The 15,155-nt window shown below is 44.3% G+C and overlaps 1 protein-coding gene across 1 annotated transcript in view; it reads right to left on the minus strand.

Moving 5' to 3' along the window:
- Positions 1–14,609, minus strand: part of DYNC1LI1 (dynein cytoplasmic 1 light intermediate chain 1) — a 53,047-nt gene extending 38,438 nt beyond the window's left edge. Inside the window, 2 exon segments of the mRNA NM_001046052.2 lie at positions 14,088–14,161; positions 14,353–14,609. Coding sequence (NP_001039517.1) covers positions 14,088–14,161; positions 14,353–14,498 — 220 coding nt within the window. The 5' untranslated portion in view covers positions 14,499–14,609.
- Positions 14,610–15,155: the final 546 nt, after the last annotated feature.

Consider the following 15,155-nt stretch of genomic DNA (forward strand, 5'->3'; position numbering starts at 1 on the left):
GAGCACATACCTGGAGAAAACCATAACTCAAAAAGAAACATGCTCTCCAATGCTCACTACAGCTCACTTTACAATAGCCAGGATATGGAAGCAACCTAAATATTCATCAACAGAGAAATGGGTAAAGAAGATGTGGTACATACATACAATGGAATATTACTCAGCTACAGAAAGAAATGAAATTGTGCCATTTGCAGAGACATGGATGGACCTAGAGACGCTCATACAGAGTGAAGTCAGAAAAATAAATATCACATTAACATATATGTGGAATCCAGAAAAATGGTACAGATGAACCTATTTGCAAAACAGAAATAGAGACAGACATAGAGAACAAACACAGGGACACCGAGGGGGAAGCAAGGGTGGGGTGAATGGGAAACAGGGATGGACACACGTACACTGCTGTGTACTGAACAGGGAGCTAATGAGAAACCCACCGTGCAGCCCAGGGGACTCTACTCAGTGCTACGTGGCGACTAAAGGAGAAGGAAAGCCAACAGCATATACGGACAGCTGTGCATGTATAGCTGGTTCACTTTGCTGTACAGCAGAGATTAACACCTGACCTGCCTCCTGCGTGCAGGTCAAGAGGCACCAGTTAGAAGTGGACATGGAACAACAGACTGGCTCCAAATCAGGAAAGGAGTACACCAAGGCTGTATACTGTCACCCCGCTGATTTAACTTATATGCAGAGTATACAATGAGAAACGCTGGGCTGGATGAAGCACAAGCTAGAATCAAGATTGCTGGGAGAAATATCAGTAACCTCAGATATGCAGATGACCCACCCTTATGGCAGAAAGCGAAGAAGAACTAAAGAGCCTTTTGATGAAAGTGAAAGTGGAGAGTGAAGAAGTTGGCTTAAAGCTCAACATTCAGAAAACTAAGATCATGGCATCCAGTCCCATCACTTCATGGCGAATAGACGGGAAAACAGTGGCAACAGTGACAGACTTTATTTTCTTGAGCTCCAAAATCACTGCAGATGGTGACTGTAACCATGAAATTAAAAATGTTTGCTCCTTGGGAGAAAAGCTATGACCTACCTACAGAGCATATTAAAAAGCAGAGACATTACTTTGCTAACAAAGGTCCGTCTAGTCAAGGCTATGGTTTTTCCAGTGGTCATGGATGGATGTGAGAGTTGGACTATAAAGAAAGCTGAGTGCTAAAGAATTGAAGCTTTTGAACTGTGTTGTTGGAGAAGACTCTTGAGAGTCCCTTGGACTGCAAGGAGATCCAGCCAGTCCATCCTGAAGGAGAGCAGTCCTGGGTATTCACTGGAAGGACTAACGCTGAAACTGAACCTCCAAAACTTTGGCCACCTGATGTAAAGAACTGACTCATTGAAAAAGACCCTGATGCTGGGAAAGATTGAAGGTGGGAGAAGGGGACGACAGAGGATCAGATGGTTGGATGGCATCACCAACCCGATGGACATGAGTTTGAGTAAGCTCCAGGAGTTGGTGATGGAGAGAGAAGCCTGGCATGCTACAGTCCACGGGGTTGCAAAGAGTTGGACATGACTGAACGACTGAACTGAAACTGAAAAATTAACACATTATAAATCAATTATACCCAAATAAAATTTTTAAAATAGAAACAAATAGATAACCAACAGGGACCTAGTGTATAGCACAGGGGCCTCTGTTCAATATTCTGTAATAACCTAAATGGTAAAAGAATTTGAAAAACAACACACACATGTACGTGCATAGCCGACTCACTCTGCTGCACACCTGAAACTAACACAACCCTGTCAATCAACTACACCCCAAATATAAAATAAAAATTTAAAACCCCTAACATACTTGGGCCACCTGATGCGAAGAACGGACTCCCGGGAAAAGATCCTGACGCTGGGCCAAACTGAAGGCAGGAAGAGAAGGGGACGACAGAGGATGAGATGGCTGGATGGCATCACCGACTCAACGGACGTGAGTTTGAGTGCACTCTGGGAGTTGGTGATGGACAGGAGGCCTGGCGTGCTGCAGTCCATGGGGTCACAGAGTCCGACACAACTGAGCAACTGAACTGAACATTTCTTTAGATCAAACTATATCATAATGAAGTTATTTTCATGTCCTCATCCAGGCACTGGGCAACTTTTTCTGGAAGGGACTAGACAGCAATACTTCAGCTTTTGCAGGTCACATAAGGTCTCTGTCACATATTTATCTTTGGGTTCTGCCTCCCCAACTCTTCAAAAACATAAAAAACAAACCCATTCTTAGCTTGCTAGCCACAGAACAAGAGTCTATAGGCCAAATCCTGTCCTGGCGGATGGACCAAAAGGAGGAATTTGTTAATCCAATTACAGTGAAATTCTCCACAGCAAATAAGCCTGTATTTCAAATTATTCATCTGAACCTATTCAAGTAAATCACTCTCTGTGAGCCAAGTACAGGATCCAAGCACTTAAAAGAACTTCAGTTTTACCATAAACCACCAACAGTCATCAGTTCTCACTTCGAAGCTCAAATCTGAACACCAAATTAGGAAAAACAACTCCACATAAGGTAACCAAAACAGCATCAACATAAACATGTGCTTATGATGTTGTTTTATCTCAACAGATCTCTAGTTTAACACCAGGATGTAATGCCCATCAACTTTATAATATTTTGATGAATGAATTAAAAACATAAAGATCTAGAAGATGGGACTTCTAGTTAACTATAACCTTGTCACCATTAGTTGTATGAACCAGGACAGGTCAGATAACTTCCATTTGCTCCCTTGTCTTCTAAATGGAGGTAGTGAAGTGAAGTTGTTCAGTCGTATCTGACTCTTTGCAATCCCATGGACTGTAGCCTATCAGGCTCCTCCATCCACAGAATTTTCCAGGCAAGAGTATTGGAGTGGGTTACCATTTCCTTCTCCAGGGGATCTTCCCAACCCAGGGATCGAACCCAGATCTTCCGCATTATGGGCAGACGCTTTACCGTCTGAGCTACCAGCTGCTGCTGCCAAGTCGCTTCAGTCGTGTCTGACTGTTTGACCCCATAGACAACAGCCCACCAGGCTCCCCGTCCCTGGGATTCTCCAGGCAAGGACACTGGAGTGGGTTGCCATTTCCTTCTCCAATGCATCAAAGTGAAAAGCGAAAGTGAAGTCGCTCAGTCATGTCCGACTCTTTGGCAACCCCATGGACTGTAGCCTTCTAGGCTCCTCTGTCCATGGGATTTTCCAGGCAAGAGTACTGGAGTGGGTTGCCATTTCCTTCTCCAGGGGATCTTCCCACCCCAGGGATCGAACCCAGGTTGTCCGCATTGTGGGCAGACGCTTTACCGTCTGACCCACCAGGGAAGCCCCTAAATGGAGGTAGGGTGGGGTATAAAACCAGACAATCTCAATCTTTAAAGTGACAGATTTAAAGTTCTAGGACTATTACAATCCATACCTTCTTGATCAGTGATATGATGCACTGGGGTTTTTCCTAGACATTGGTGTTTTAAAAAGAAAACAAAAGCATGAATTGTGAAACTGAGCGGTTGAAACACTAAGTACACACTGTACTAGGTTAGTCACACCTTGAACACTTCCCATGTATGCCAATGTTTGAAGCGTTTTACAAACAATATCATATAATCCTTACAATAATCCTCAAAGGTGAACAGTATAATCTGAAAGATTAAGCAACTTGCTGAGGAAGGGTCAGGATTTAAAATCCAGCAATGCTCCTCCACGCTATTATCTCTGTCACTGTTAGGGAGCAGATTCTAGCATTCTCCCCTCAGCTCAAGACAGACAGGGATGACAAGGGAAACGTAAGCGGTGCTCTGCCTCCCTCTCCTCCCAGCTTCCTCTCCTGCTGCCGCGGAAGGCTGAAGCACAGCACACTCCCTGCTGGGCAGAGGTGTGTGTCTCTGGCACCTGCTTTCTGCACAGAGCTTTGGTTCACACTGCCACACACGTCTGTTGGAAACTTTACGGTCCACCGCATCATGACACTAACCATAACAGAATTCTAGCCTGCCATATTCCTTCTGTATCCGAGTAAGATACCAACATTGTAAAATGAACACCTCTGATTTGGCTTTGCGTGATGTAAAGTGAATTACTGGGCTTTCCCGGTGGTCCAGTGGTTAAAAATCCGTCTGCCAATGCAAGGAGCATGGGTTCAACCCCTGGTCCGGGAAGACTCCACACGCTGCGGAGCAACTAAGCCCACCACCACAGCTACTAAGCCTAGAGCTGGGGTCCACAAGAGAAGACGCCTCGACGAGAAGCCCGTGTGCAGCAACAGAGACTCAGCACAGCCAAAAATACATTCTTATTAAAAACAAATGAAAAGTAAAGCATCCTATTTCATCTGAAAGCTCTGGTGACAAGAGCCATGCGCAGTCACCACCAGAACTACTGGGCTTGGACGTTTCGCATGGCTTTCCGTAAGTTATCTGGATGACCCAAGCAGGGTTGGGGGTTGGTCTGCTCTTTGTACCGCAAAGAGCATCTCTCTCCCTTGCCTCAGCCGGCAAAGGCAGGAAGAAGCTACTAACCAGCCACAGGATCTGCGGCCACTGCTTCAAGACTACCTCCCTCCAGTGTGTCAAGGAGTGCGTGTGGTGGAAAGCCAACCCTGAATCCCAGCTCAGCTGTGCACCCTGGGGTTCAAAGCCCTCTTCTACAAGACAGGGAACATGCTACAGAGTAAAGCACCCAGCAGAAGACTCGAGTAACAGGCACAACACACACCCGTCAGTGGGTCCTAGCCCTACCTCTGAATGTCATTCAGCCATCTACGGGACAGTAAAAGCAAAACCTACCCTTTATCATTTCTCTCACTAGGCCTGAACTGAACAACACTGAGTGTAATTCAATAAACATTCACCAAGGCCAATAAATACCGATCCCAATGGTTATTAACAGTTCCTAGGCTCCAGAGGGTCAAGGTCACCCTAATGCAACAGTTCCTAATGAACAAGCATAGTATATATTCTACAATTAAACTGCCTTTAAATTAATATGCCAGTTTTTAACCTCCCTACCAGACAGGCAAAGATTGACATGAACAGTCCCTCGTGTCACCAATGGTGTTAGACAAACAAGTACTTCCACACTCATGGTGGGACATGTAGAGCAGGACAACTTTCTGAGACTACTGTTTAATAATATTTAAGAAGACTTTGAAGATATATTCTTTAGACCTAGCAACTCAACCTGTGGGAATTTATCCCAAAGATAATACCTGGTAAGTGGAAAATGGGGTGTAACAAGAATAATCTGTTTACCCATCAAGTATAATTTTATGAGAGAACCATATGTATTATTCAGTCACTAAAAGGGAAATCCATATCCATTACCATACCAAAAAAAAAAACCTTCTGATACATAAAGATAAAAATAATCTGATTTCAAAATACGAGGTATGAGCCTATTTTGTTAAAAAAAAACAAACATATACATAGAGAAAATGAAGACTGATTACCTCCAGGTGGTGAGATCACTTGTTATGGTCATTTTTCTAACTCATAAGTATTTTTTCTCTCTGGCAAGAAACATGTATCACTTCTATCATCTAAAATAAGCAGAAGGTGTGCTACACATTATTTTGGTTCTCTGAATCCCAGGAAATACGAAAGACTCTTCCCTGAAAGGCCAGGAGGCTGCACGCCGCGCCCACAAGCCCACAGACGGCGGGAGGGCTGACTCCGACACCGGGGCCTCTGGGTGAGGGCCCCACACCTGAGCAGCTCGGGACCCTCTCACCAGGCCTTCAGCTACAGCCACACGTCCCCTCCTCCGTCCTGCAGCGCTCCCCTCCCAACCCGACTCGCAGAAGTTTACACAGATACCACCTTTTCCATAAAAAGCTTACGTAATCTGTTTAGCAATTACTTCAGACTGACACATATGACTTTTTACTATACGCTGTGAGTCTTTCCCCACTGGAGTTATAAGCTCCTGGAGGGCAGGGACCAAGTCCTAGCGAGCCTTGTTTTCTCCAGATGACCCAGCAGAGCATTTTGTGCACAGCACACTCTAATAAATGCTTGATGAACTAATGAATAAAGAGGGTACCTGTGAGGTTTTTCTAACAGCCACTGCCCTTACTTTACAAACAAAATAAGGACCCCAAAAGGTTAGCCCATGGTCACTTTTTTTTTCTTTTTGGCCTCCCCACAAAGCATGTTGGATATAGTTCCCCAACTAGGGACTGAACCCATGCCCCCTGCACTGGAGCACAGTCTTAACCTCTGGACCACCAGGAAGTTCCTTGGTCACTCACTCAGTACTACCACAGTCCCATGCTCAACTTGGGTCTTTCCTTTTTCCTAACTCAAAGCTTCTGTTCTGCATTTTCAAAGGGTTTTTGTTGATCTTCCTTCATGTCTTATCGCCTGACATGTGTACTTCACCCAGCTCTGTTTTCTGTTTTTGACAGTAGCTCTAGAAGGAAATAGATGAGCTTCTCTTGACAATTCTTAAACCTGTGTTCAGACTATACCTTTAGCTGGTATAACAATGAACCTTTAAGCAAAAGATGGTCAACATTCATCCAACAGTTATTTACTGAGCATTATTTGGTAACTAGAAAGCTCTATTTACTGGCACCTGGCATTTATTGATAAAACTGACGCCCCTAACATTCTAATCCCATGGATGGAGGAGCCTGGTAGGCTGCAGTCCATGGGGTCACGAAGAGTCAGACACGACTGCGCGACTTCACTTTCCCTTTTCACTTTCATGCATTGGAGAAGGAAATGGCAACCCACTCCAGTGTTCTTGCCTGGAGAATCCCAGGGATGGAGGAGCCTGGTGGGCTGCCATCTATGGGGTCGCACAGAGTCGGACACGACTGAAGCGACACAGCAGCAGCAGCAACATTCTAAAAAGAGGGGGCTACAAACTTCTGCCCAAAGGCCACATCTGGTCTGCTGCCTCTTTCTGTAAATCAAAGTTTACTAAATACTGCCACCCCCATCCACGAATGTATTCTCTATGGCTGTCTGGGGGCTACAAGGGCAGAGCTGAATAGTTACAATGGAGACCATATGGCTCACAGAGCCTAAACTATTTACTATGTGGCCTTGATAGCTTGCTGACCATCGTAAAATACCAATATGCCACTGGACTCTCAAAACACCTTATATTTGGTATATTTTACAGCAACAGTAACAAATAGTAGGCAATAGTTTGTTAATCCTTTGAAAATTACCAGTCCAGCAGCACAGCTGTGACAGCGCTATTCCTTCTATCACACTCCTGTAAGAATCATCCTGAAAACAGCGCCACCTGGTAAACATCTGTTTCTCACAACTCATACAACTTTGGGGATCTTTAATCTCAGTTTCTCTCAGTTTCTAACTGAACAATTTCATTCTTTTCAGAGTCATTCCTTATACAGAAAACCACTCACTTCTTTGACAAATTACTTCCCTGAAAAGATCTCTAGTCCAATGTGTATCTTGAGGTCTCCTACTTGCAATAATTCAAACATAAAAGAAATGAATTTTATTCCCGATGATGCTCAGTATTTCGTGAGACTTTTTTTTGCTGCACACTATCCTGAACTAGTAACGTCTTCAGGGGTAAAAAATGCAGACTCCAGATTTCTTCCCTGAGCGGAATCAAACCGTCCACATATACAAAGAAATACTTTATTAGTTTAAACCCAGTTACAGCATGTTTTCAAAATATTTCTTCAAAAATATACAACTCACAAGCTTTACAATCAGAAATAATTATAGAATGTCAGAGGAGGTACTTCAGAGATCACTAAGTCCAAGTCTCTTAATTTACAGATGAGAAAGGTGAGGCTTACATGGGCCAACCAACCAGCTTTCATTAATTCACAATGGCCTCAGAACAGGAAGTGATACTAATGTCTCATCTATCAGCCAGGAACCGTGCTAGCGTCCAAGGCTACGTATGTATCTTCAGACAATTAATTCAATTAATCTTTATCAATGAGATGTTTTGCAAATGAGGCAGATTACATCAGGAGAACCAAAGAAAAGTCCTTAATAACTGCTCAGCATCTTTTACTTTTCCTACAAAGAAAGCTCTCTTTTCTTAGAGAGAGACTGCCCGGTATAGATTAAGAATACTGGCTCTGGAGCCAGGCTGCACAATTCAGAATCCTGACATTGCCCCTTTCTGGCTATGTAACCTCAGGGCAATTTACCTAACAGCTCTTTCTTTCCTGATCTTTACGGGGATAATCTCGGTATGTCAACAATCCTAATGTGCCTGGTACATGTAACTGCCTATAAATTTGTTGCTGTTGTTATTTTCCTTAGGTAGTCTTATCAAAACATGGTTAAGTAACCCAAGGTATGGAGAAAGTGCCCTCAACAGCGGCTATTAAAATTCATATAACTACAATCACTGTAGTAAAGTTTGATTAAATAGTAAGGGTAAAGAGGAAAAAAGTTCTTAAAAGGACCGTTTGTAAGCTAAATCCCACTAAAAACACACGCACAAGAAGTTCTGCCTTTTAATATCAAGAACAAACAAGTTCACTCTCCAAATCCTTCAAGCAAGAATGACTGAATGCTAATGCCAGAGTGTTTCCAGGTTTCACCAGGGCTCAGACACAAGAAAATGACTTCTTCAGCACAAACACCATGACAACAGACGCTACAGCCCAGAATCCAACAAATATTTTGATTTTACTTTAAAATAATTATTAGTATTTTCACTTAAAGATAGCCTTTTTAAAAAGTTATGTGGTAGGAAGAGTAGGTGGCACTTTCTCCCTTGAAGGAATTTCTATCAAAAGTCCAAAATCCTCACAAACATTAGAGGGCAGGGTCTTTACACCTGTGTGGCCTTGGAAAACTCACTGAACAGCTCTCTAAAATTCAGCATCTTATCTACAAATCAGCATTAACATCTACATCCCAAATTTGGGGAAGTCGGGAGGAACAGGGGCAGAGGAGGCAAACTAAGATTTGTATGTAAATGCTCTGAGATATGACCCAGAATCCCAACAGACTCCTGGGCCTGTATCAGAAAAAACATAATTCAAAATGATACATGCATTCCAGTGTTCACTGCAGCACTATTTACAACAGCCAGGACACGGAAGCAACCTAAATGTCTATCAACAGAGCAACGGTTAAAGAAGATGCGGTACACGTATACAGCGAAATGCCAGTCAAGTGAAGTCACTCAGTCGTGTCCGACTCTTTGTGACCCCGTGGACTATACAAATAGCTGTGAAAAGACAGGAAGCAAAAAGCAAAGGAGAAAAGGAAAGATACACCCATTTGAATGCAGAGTTCCAAACAATACCAAGGAGAGATAAGAAAGCCTTCCTCAGTGATCAATGCAAAGAAATAGAGGAAAACAACAGAATGGAAAAGACTAGAGATCTCTTCAAGAAATTTTAAGATACCAAGGGAACATTTCATGCAAAGATGGGCTCGATAAAGGACAGAAATGGTATGGACCTAACAGAAGCAGAAGATATTAAGAAGAGGTGGCAAGAATACACAGAAGAACTGTACAAAAAAGAACTTCATGACCCAGATAATCACGATGGTGTGATCACTGACCTAGAGCCAGACATCCTGGAATGGGAAGTCAAGTGGGCCTTAGAAAGCATCACTACAAACAAAGCTAGTGGAGGTGATAGAATTCCAGTTGAGCTATTTCAAATCCTGAAAGATGACACTGTGAAAGTGCTGCCCTCAATATGTCAGCAAATATGGGAAACTCAGCAGTGGCCACAGGACTGGAAAAGGTCAGTTTTCATTCCAATCCCAAAGAAAAGCAACACCAAAGAATGCTCAAACTACTGCACAATTGCACTCATCTCACACACTAGTAAAGTAATGCTCAAAATTCTCCAAGCCAGGCTTTAGCAATACGTGAACCATAAAATTCCAGATGTTCAAGCTGGTTTTAGAAAAGGCAGAGGAACCAGAGATCAAATTGCCAACATCCGCTGGATCATGGAAAAAGCAAAAGAGTTCCAGAAAAACATCTATTTCTGCTTTACTGACTATGCCAAAGCCTTTGACTGTGTGGATCACAATAAACTGTGGAAAATTCTGAAAGAGATGGGAATACCAGACCACCTGACCTGCCTCTTGAGAAACCAGTATGCAGGTCAGGAAACAACAGTTAGAAATGGACATGGAACAACAGACTGGTTCCAACAGGAAAAGGAGCATGCCAAGGCTGTATACTGTCACCCTCCTTATTTAACTTATATGCAGAGTACATCATGAGAAACGCTGGGCTGGAGGAAGCACAAGCTGGAATCAAGATTACCAGGAGAAATATCAATAACCTCAGATATGCAGATGACACCACCCTTATGGCAGAAAGTGAAGAAGAACTAAAGAGCCTCTTGATGAAAGTGAAAGAGGAGAGTGAAAAAGTTGGCTTTAAGCTCAATATTCAGAAAACTAAGATCATGGCATCCGGTCCCATCTCTTCATGGGAAATAGATGGGGCAACAGTGGAAACAGTGGCTGACTTTATTTTTCTGGGCTCCAAAATCACTGCAGACGGTGATTGCAGCCATGAAATTAAAAGACACTTACTCCTTGGAAGGAAAGGAATGACCAACCTAGATAGCATGTTCAAAAGCAGAGACATTACTTTGCCAACAAAGGTCTGTCTAGTCAAGGCTATGGTTTTTCCAGTGGTCATCTATAGTTGTGAGAGTTGGACTATAAAGAAAGCTGAGCGCCGAAGAATTGATGCTTTTGAACTGTGGTGTTGGAGAAGACTCTTGAGAGTCCCTTGGATTGCAAGGAGATCCAACCAGTCCTTCCTAAAGGAGATCAGTCCTGGGTGTTCATTGGAAGAACTGATGTTGAGGCTGAAACTCCAGTACTTTGGCCACCTGATGCAAAGAGCTGACTCACTGGAAAAGACCCTGATGCTGGGAAAGATTGAATGTGGGAGGAGAAGGGGATGACAGAGGATGAGATGGTTGGATGGCATCACCCACTTGATGGACATGGGTTTGGGTGAACTCCGGGAGTTGGTTATGGACAGGGAGGCCTGGCGTGCTGCGGTTCATGGGGTCGCAAAGAGTCGGACACTACTGAGCAACTGAATTGGACTATAGCCTGCCCAGCTCCTCCGTCCATGGGATTTTCCAAGCAAGAATACTGGAATCGGCTGCCATTTCCTTCTCTAGGAGATCTTCCCAACCCAGGGATTGAACCCACGTCTCCCACACTGCAGGCAGGCTCTTTACCATCTGAGCCATCGGGGAAGCCCCTGATGAACTACTACTCAGCCATTAAAAGGAGTGAAATAGCGTCATCTGCAGAGACATGGATAAGCCTAGAGACTCATACAAAGTGAAGTCAGAAAGAGAAAAAAACATGTAATACTGCTTATATGTGTAATCTAGAAATGATACAGATGAATTTATCTGCAAAGCAGAAATCGACACAGATGTAGAGAACAAACCAATGGATACCAAGGTGGGGAGGGGAGGCTGCAATGAGCTGGGAGATTGGGACTGACATACACATACTACAAATTACACATACATACATACATTTGTACATACACATATATACAAATTATATAACTAATGGGAACCTACTGTATAGCCCAGGGAACTCTACTCAATGGTCTGCGGTGACCTAAATGGGAAGGAAATCTAAAAGACAGAGGGGTATATGTACAGCTGGTTCACTTTGCTGTACAACAGAAACGAACAACAATGTAAAGCAACTATACTCCAATAAAAAGTTTTAAAATAAGAAAGAAAAGGAAAGGTGTTGAGGATGGCTCACACACAGGCAAATACTGCCAGTTTTGAGTCCTTCCACCCAGGCAGTGGGAAGGGGAGGCTGCAGAGCAAGGTAAAGCTAAACAGCCATTTGTGTTCGGGATATATAATGTTTGATCACTGTTCCGTTTTACATAGTAGTTGGAAATGTAACATCTTTTTAGTCTCAGATTTGGTTTTTTTAAATATGGGACTCCAGAGATCACCATGATTCATATTATGAAAGACACACTAGAGCCAAGCATCCTTTGCCTAGCACCTCCAAACTTATAACAAAGAAAACCACAATCCCCCTTTATACATTCTTCTCTTCCACCAGCATAAACTGAAGGCAGTCATAATACACGACGGTGAAATGTGCTTACGAAATCTTTAAGAGGTATTCCAGAAAATTAAACCTGGTTATGTAATCAGTATAAAAATCTGTTGTCAGCTTTTTCCCAAAGCTGAAAAGGACTTTGATGAAATCCCAGTAGAAATAGTACTCCCCCCCCAAAATTTTTTTTAATTATAAACTTGTATAACTTGGTATCAGGTGGAGCTGGAAAAGATCATATAAAAGGAATCTATTTTACAGCAGAGAAGATATAGAACAATCTATTCTAAGTTTGGAGGGATGGAAGTCTAGGGCCTCTAAGTATATTCAGTCTTTGACCCAAAGACAAGTTTAAAAAAGGGTTTAAAAAGCATGGTGCAACCTCAGTGCAAATTAGACACATGAAGAAATGAACAAAGCTGTCACTTTTGTTTCACTAGAAACAGAACCATGTAAGTAACATCTAATGCACTAAGGATTAGCTGAGAAGAACTTCTAAAATAAAAACAAAAATCAGGATCTTATCTTAACAGCGGCAGCATCTGAAAAGAAGTCTTGAGAGTATTTAAAAATAAAACCAAAAAAAATAAAAAAATAAAAATACAACCCACCTTAATGAGGTCAAGCTGTGTGAGGTACATTTTAGTTTAAGCACTTAATAGAAATTTGTTTAAGCTAGTAGATCGAAAACATTTTCTGGATTTTTTCTTTTTTTTTTTGCTTTTGGATTCTGTCTCTGGCCTATATTACCATTTATGTAGATACTAACTCAATTTTTAAAATAAAAATATTTTCTAATCCACTTAAAAGAGATTCACAAACAGTCACTGTGCTGTTTTCAGTTCACAAACATTACCTCACTCAGTTGTCCCCATAATAATAAGTAGGTATTATTTCTATAATGTCAATTTTAAGAAAGAAGAAACTAAGGGTCATAGAAATCAAAGAACCTGCTTCAGATCATAGGACTAGTATGTGATAGGGTCATGAGGGAACCCAGGTGAATCCGCAGTAGATACTTTCAATCACATTAAAAACAAAAGTAACACTAATTTTTCAAATAGCTTCATTAACTTCAATTAACGTCAAGAATCACACTGCAGACTGGCAGCAGTTCATGAAAAATGATTTGTTTTTATTTAAACATTCCCACTAAAAGCAGACCCTGACAAATAGATTTGAATTTTGTTTCCTTTCCTGTTTTTAAATGCACATAAAAAGTCTTGAGGCATCAATACCAAAGTTTTAAAATTTAACCGTCATCTTATGAGCCAAACTTCAAATTTTCACATCCCAAGAGTATGAAAGAAATCTCTCCTCTAAATGACTTTGGAGCTAAGCCTGCAAAAATGTGAACCTGTGAATTGTTCTCCACGTCCACCCGCAGACTCAGTCAAGAAACAAATACCTAACTCCCGGAGAGCAGAGGGGATATAGAACAATCAGGACACTCGACACATTAGACCATTTCTCCTTATTACACCCATCTGGCCAAAGGGGCTGAACGAGAAAGCTGTTTACTGCCCTATAGGTGTCAGTGAAAAAGGCAGCTGCAACACGAGCCCATTGTACCTATAAAAGCTGACTCAAATAAGAACATTTATCACAACTACCAGCTCTCCTTTCTAGCTTCGTCAATTACACAAAGAGCTTGCTATTAAATATTGATGGCATGCTATATGCAACAGAACTCTGGCGAAGAGCCTCCTGCTACCAATTTTTGTTATGAAAGAAAAACCGTCCTTATTTTCGACGTAAAGCCCAAGCCACGAGCTCTGTCCAATGGGTTATCGCATTGTCCTTCCCAGAGGAGGGTGTCAGGGCCACCCCCACACACACCCAGGGGTGGAGACAGGTTCTGGGGAGGGCGGGTCCCTAAAGGTCCCGGGGCAGGGGTCCCAGTCTCTCTTCTCCCCAGCTGTCAGCGACAGGTCGGAAGGCGGGGCGGGGCCCGGCCAGGCTGTCCGCACAAAGCCAGCCAGAGCGCGGCGGGCGGACCCGGACCCAGGCCCGGGAGGACGCCGCGCAGGGCGGAGCAGGTTGGGGCACTTACCCAGCAGCAGCACGTTCTTCCCCGCGGGGAGTTTGGAGCGCGAGCGGGTGGAGACCTCACTGAGGATGCAGGACCTGGCGGGAACAAGGCGCACGCTCAGGCCGGGGCCCCGCGCCGGAGGGGCTGCCCCGGCCTCCACGCCCGGACGGGGGCGGCCGAGAACGCGGCGGCCTGGGCCGGGCGCCGAGCCCCGGCGGGCACGCGACCCTGGACCATCCCCGGGCCGGCGTTGCCGGCGGGGACCAGGGAGGGCTGCGATCCTTACCAAAGGTTCTGTCCGTCCTCGTCGTCGCCTGCCGCGGCCGCGCCGTTGCCCGACGCTAGCTCGTTGGCCAAGGGGCCGCCTGTGTAAGTCGCGGTTAATCCTGGCGGACAGGAACCGAAGGAGCCGACTCGCCCCACAGCCGCCATCTTGGTAGGGAATCACACCGCTCCCGGCAAAGCTGAATGAGCGCAGCGGCGGCGGCGGGAACCCGGATATGGAGCGTTCGGCTCACGGGAGCGAGGCGGGGCATGCGGGGGTGGGACCCAAGCTCTGCAGGGACTGACGGAGTAAGAGAGGGCGAACTGCGCGTGCGCTGCAGGCTGGCCGGCGCGGCGGGGGTGCGCGTGCGCAGATTGCCCGGCCGGCCGCCCTGCCGCAGCGCCAGTCCTAAGCTCTGCGGGTTGATTGCCGCCACCCCCACCCCTCCTGCAGTCCTGGGCTGCAGCCGGGCGCCTTGGGGTGTGTCAGGGGAACGATGCTCGCTCTCTCTCTTCCCCCCCATTTTCCCCTTCGGGTCCACAAACCTCGTAGCGGGTGTGAAATTCCTGCACTGTCACTGCTATCCCGGCTGCTGCAATTAGAATTGGTTTTTCTGTTTACCTGAGACACAGCTGTCATCCTGCAATCTTCTTTCACCATTGTTGTGCGGGTTCTGTTTGCCTCATTCCTGTGTCTTCTTTCGTTATTTTAGTGGAGAACTTCCTCCGTTGGTTTTATGAGAGAAAAAAAGTAGGGTATGGCTACGTTTTGGGAGACCTGTATTCAATCAAGGTCCAGGTGAAAGCTTAATGAAGGAATAATTG

Source organism: Bos taurus, chromosome 22 (genome assembly GCF_002263795.3).
Source record: "Bos taurus isolate L1 Dominette 01449 registration number 42190680 breed Hereford chromosome 22, ARS-UCD2.0, whole genome shotgun sequence".
Lineage (NCBI taxonomy): Eukaryota > Metazoa > Chordata > Mammalia > Artiodactyla > Bovidae > Bos > Bos taurus.